At 34.7% G+C, this 4,793-nt stretch overlaps 1 protein-coding gene across 1 annotated transcript in view; it reads left to right on the forward strand.

Moving 5' to 3' along the window:
* The first annotated feature begins 1,049 nt into the window (after positions 1-1,049).
* Positions 1,050-4,793, forward strand: part of LOC106879038 (FAD-dependent oxidoreductase domain-containing protein 2) — a 145,050-nt gene continuing 141,306 nt past the window's right edge. The window contains exon 1 of the mRNA XM_052967456.1: positions 1,050-1,968. Within this exon, the coding sequence (XP_052823416.1) occupies positions 1,965-1,968 (4 nt within the window). The 5' untranslated portion in view covers positions 1,050-1,964. The remainder of the gene's footprint in view (positions 1,969-4,793) is intronic.

Raw genomic sequence — 4,793 nt, forward strand, 5'->3', positions numbered from 1 at the left:
TGTCACTGTTTATTCTATTGTCTTTCCTTAAATCTTCTCTTCTCAATTCACTTTTTATCAAGTATTAAAACAACTGTAAATTTTCAAACTAGATGTCTGCGTCAGATTCACAGGAGACAAGAAAAAGCTTCCACTACACAGAGCTCTCCCTTTAATACAACATATGTAAACAACAATCGTAACAAACCTGTCCCTACAAAAAAGCTGCTCCCAAAAGTCCAAAAATGAAATACCAATAAATTCAGTAAAAGAATCCTTGTGAGAAAAAAAGAAAAAAGTCAGTGGGCTGTAGAGTGGGAGTAATGACAGTGTAGTGGACTTACAGTATTTAATTACGTCCCTTTACATTGTTAGTTCACATCCCACTAAGGTCAACTTTCACTTTCATCACTCACGGGTCGATAAAATAAGTACCTGTCAAGTACTATGGTTTGTTTGTTTGTTTGTTTATAGTTTCAGCTTAGAGCTGCGGCCATGCTGATGCACCGCCGTTGCTTAAATTGACCATATATCTTTCGGAACAAATTTGTGGCTTTATACCAATGTGAAAAAAAAAAAAAAAAAAAAAAATTAATTAAGTATTTACGATAATAACACAGTCAAATTCAAATTATGAAATTTATTGAAAAAAAAAATTAGATCTATAATAAATAATTAAAATTCTTTTTACTTTTTCTTCTTTAATTCTTATTTCTCATGATTTTTTTTTTTCATTTTTATCAGAAGTGCTTGTTTTCTCTAAATTTTTCCTCCTTTCTATAAATGCCTTCTTTCATTTTTAAATTCCTTCAATATCTGGGTGAATTTATTCGGGTTTTATTCCATGAAAATGTTTTTCAGAGTTTTAATCAAAGCGTGTTCTTTTGACTACTACTACTACTACTACTACTACTACTACTACTACTACTACTACTACTACTACTACTACTACTACTACTACTACTACTTTAGCTCGATAACATGTCAACAGTAGTTTCTCCGCCTTGTTTTCTATTACGGCTTCCGCCCACGCATTTTCCCATTTTCTATGGAATCGAAAAATCTCCATCTACAGAATCGTCGGTGGTAGTTCAGCTAACTCTATAAGCAGCCACTACTACTGTCGCTAATAATAATAATGCAGCTGCGTTTCTCGCCTCATCAACAGAGAGACTATAATAGTAATTGGTAATTACGGTCAGTGGCATCTATCTACTTTCATTATCATTATCGTACTAAACAGACCAATAACACTCCCACACAGAGATTCAATATCTCCCACTTTATTTCGTTAACAGTAGTAACAGCAGCGGCAAAACATCGATAGTTATAACAGCTACTGCAACTTTCTCGTTATATAGTAAAAGAAAAAAGAACTACTATAAAAGTGCTTTTCATTATTTTCAGTATGTTGCCGGCGACGACGAAGACAGTTAGAACAATGACGATGTTTGCAATGGACGTGACGATAACGGAAGAGAAAATGATGATGGTGAGCTGACGATTATGACGACAACTATGATGATGGTGGTGGTGGTGATGATTATGATGATGGTAACGCCACTAACTATGACAGAGACGATGTAAAGCAAGATACATTACACTTGTCGCGATGGTTTGGGCTACTACCGATGAAACTCGTTAGATGATTAAGGAAGAATTTTCCATTTCAAAACCGTATATCAACACAAACGAGAACTTCGCTTGACTGTATATTTATCAAACCAAATCAACTTACAACCAAAATTGTAACTGGACATACTTGAGAAAAAACAAAACAAAAACAAAACAAAAAAAAAACAAAAAAAAAAAAACAAGCAAACAAAAGAAGAAAAAGAAAATAGACAGAAAGTGGGAAAGACAGAACAGGAGACACAAGTGAAAGAAGAAGAAGAACGGCAACCGAAGAAAGGATAAGGAACTAAAAACAAATAATTTTCAGATATTTACTCAAAACTGTCCGAAAAACCTCGACCGCCTGAAAAATGGGTAATTCACATTAATTTCCTACAAATTTCATTACTAATTTTTATATAAATTGTATGTAAATTATTCCATCTTCCACTTTGTCCATAATAATCTTTCCACTGTATGTGTATTTTCTTAGTGTTTAATTGCACGAGACACATGTCACCTGTTTACTTCGACCGTAATAATCTTTAAAAACAAAAAATAAAAATAAAACCATCTTACCGGTATGATAGCACATGTAGAGCGCACGTTTATTATTTTCTTTTTTGATTTGTGTGCGCATATTTTTAAGAGTATATTTCTTTGTGTTCATGCGAATGTAGTTAAATGCGACTATGTATTCTGTCAGTGCATAACAGTATATATATTTTTTTACCAATAATAATTTGATTTGTAGATGTACATATATGCTTGCAAACGTGTATTTTATTTGTGTTTATCCAGTGGAATTGTTTAGCAAAATCACATTGTGCACATCAGTTTGCTTTAAATTTACAGAAATATTTCAAAATTGACAGACAGTGAAAGAAAGAAAGGAACAGCGAAAGACCGAAAGACGATGAAAGACTATGAAGAGATTGAAAAAGTACAGAGGGAGAGAGAGAGAGAGAGAGAGAGAGAGAGAGAGAGAGAGAGAGAGAGACGCATAGATAGATTTGTATTTTTACGTATGGAATTGTTATTTTACATTGTTCTCAAATGACGTATTTAAATATTCGAGAGTTAGTAGTTTAGAGATGGCTAAGACAATAAAGCAGCAGATGAAATATTTAAGAAAATTTACTTTTGAACCCTTCCAGTTCTGCATTAAATTCATACCAAAATCTAGTGTGGTGTGCGGGGGTGTATAAAAAACAAGTAACTGTAGTGTACTAGTGGCCACTCGAACGAGCAGTGTCATTGCTTATCGAATGTTTTAGTTTCTAGAAGAAACAAATGTTTTGTTTTGATACAGGTCAAAACAATACAATGGAGCATCCTTTCCATTTTTCTGTACTACAACAAGATTACATATATATGTATTTATATGCATACATTCGTAATATTTAATATTTATTCAGGACTCCAGTGTGACGAGTCCGTTTTGTTGCTATTAAGGCAGCTACGTTCTTGTGCATGTATACATACGTGAGTGTGTGTGTGTGTGTGTGTGTGTGTGTGTGTGTGTGTGAGAGTAATAGTTGGTTTACTCAAAGAATATTTAGATATTCGCTGTTACAGTAATTGATTGATTACATACAATAAGAATCAATTGTTTCGTTCTATTCTAAAATAATTCTAGTCATTATTCTTTATTATATAAACATTTTGTTACAACAATTGTTTACATAAATTACTAAAGCTATGAATGGGAACGTAATTGCGATGCAAAAGCTGTAAGTTTCGTATTAGTTCGCGATATATGTTTATGGTAACTTTACACAAGTTCTTGCCATATGCCCAGCAGCATCCAAGCCGCATAATAGATAATGTATTAGCTTCATTCAAACGCAACGAAATACTCTATCTATGCAAAAGAGATTTAATCGTATCGTAGTTGCCAGTCGTTCACCGTGTACGCTGCAAACATAGCTAAATTTTCAGTTGAGTGCTCGAGGACAAGTAGTATTTGAAATCTATTGCTATGCACAAAGATTAGAGAACTAGATAAGGTCCCTTTACTGCGATAACAGGGCTGTAAGCCATATGGTATAAAGAAGGTGTGAGGAAATAGTGTTGAGAAAAGGACATTAAGCAATGTGGGAGTCAAGATAGTTCTTAAAATTCCTTGTTAATCCCATATACTTCAGAGTTCGATATGTTCAATTTCATACCAATGTAAACGTTCTTGAAAACACTAATATAATCAAAAGTATATTAAGACCTCCAATATGTCCCAAGGCTGTAAAAAGGTCTGGCCGTCCGACTTGGTCAAGTACCCATGTAAAATCTTCACAAATGCTATAGTCAGGGAAGTCTTTTGCTCTCTACACCACCACATATTCAGTTGGTGAAGAGAAGACTTCAATACCAACCATATATTGTTTCGAACCGAATCCTCGTTGTCACTCTGAACAATAGATTGAGTTCTTAAATAAAGCACAACACGGAAAAAAAACATTTACCTTCATAGCTTAGCAGAGATATGTCCTTGTAATTAAAGTAGCCTCAAATATGCAGTGTTTTAATTTTCTTCTATAGTGTTGGCAAGCTTTAAAAACCCTGTTTATGCTGTTGGCGGTGTTTAGCACCAAGACAAACGTGATAGCAAAGGTAGTCCAGCTGTGACCATTTTGTTTGTTTAAGTGATTTACCAATTTACTATTCGCAGCATAATGAAAATGATGCAAAACGGCGTCGTTAGTTACAGGTTTCATCAGGCCAATCACTTGTTCGCTGCATTTCTGACAGGATGAAGAATGATAGAGTACCTACAACTCGGTGCAGAACAAATATCGCAAAGGGTCTTATTCGATGAGCACTTGCTTTTTAGTGTCTTTGCTGAAGTTTACATACTTTGTCGATATATACCAGCAAAACTTACACGCACACGTGTATGCATGTAAGTGTATATATAGATGCATGCATACATTCATTACATCTATCTATCTATCTATCTATCTATCTATCTATCTATCTATCTATCTATCTATAGGTGTAACTTTGTGGTAAGAATCTTGCTTCTCAACCACGTGGTTCCAGGTTCAGTCCCACTACGTGGCCCCTTGGGTAAGTGTTCTTGTGAGGGGGATTTGGAAGACAGAAATTGAAAGACGCCCGTCGTATATATGTATATAGCTATGTATGGATGTCTTTGTGTCTGTGTTTGTCTCACGGCACCACCACCACCACCACCACCACCA

This window comes from Octopus bimaculoides, chromosome 1 (assembly GCF_001194135.2).
Source record: "Octopus bimaculoides isolate UCB-OBI-ISO-001 chromosome 1, ASM119413v2, whole genome shotgun sequence".
Lineage (NCBI taxonomy): Eukaryota > Metazoa > Mollusca > Cephalopoda > Octopoda > Octopodidae > Octopus > Octopus bimaculoides.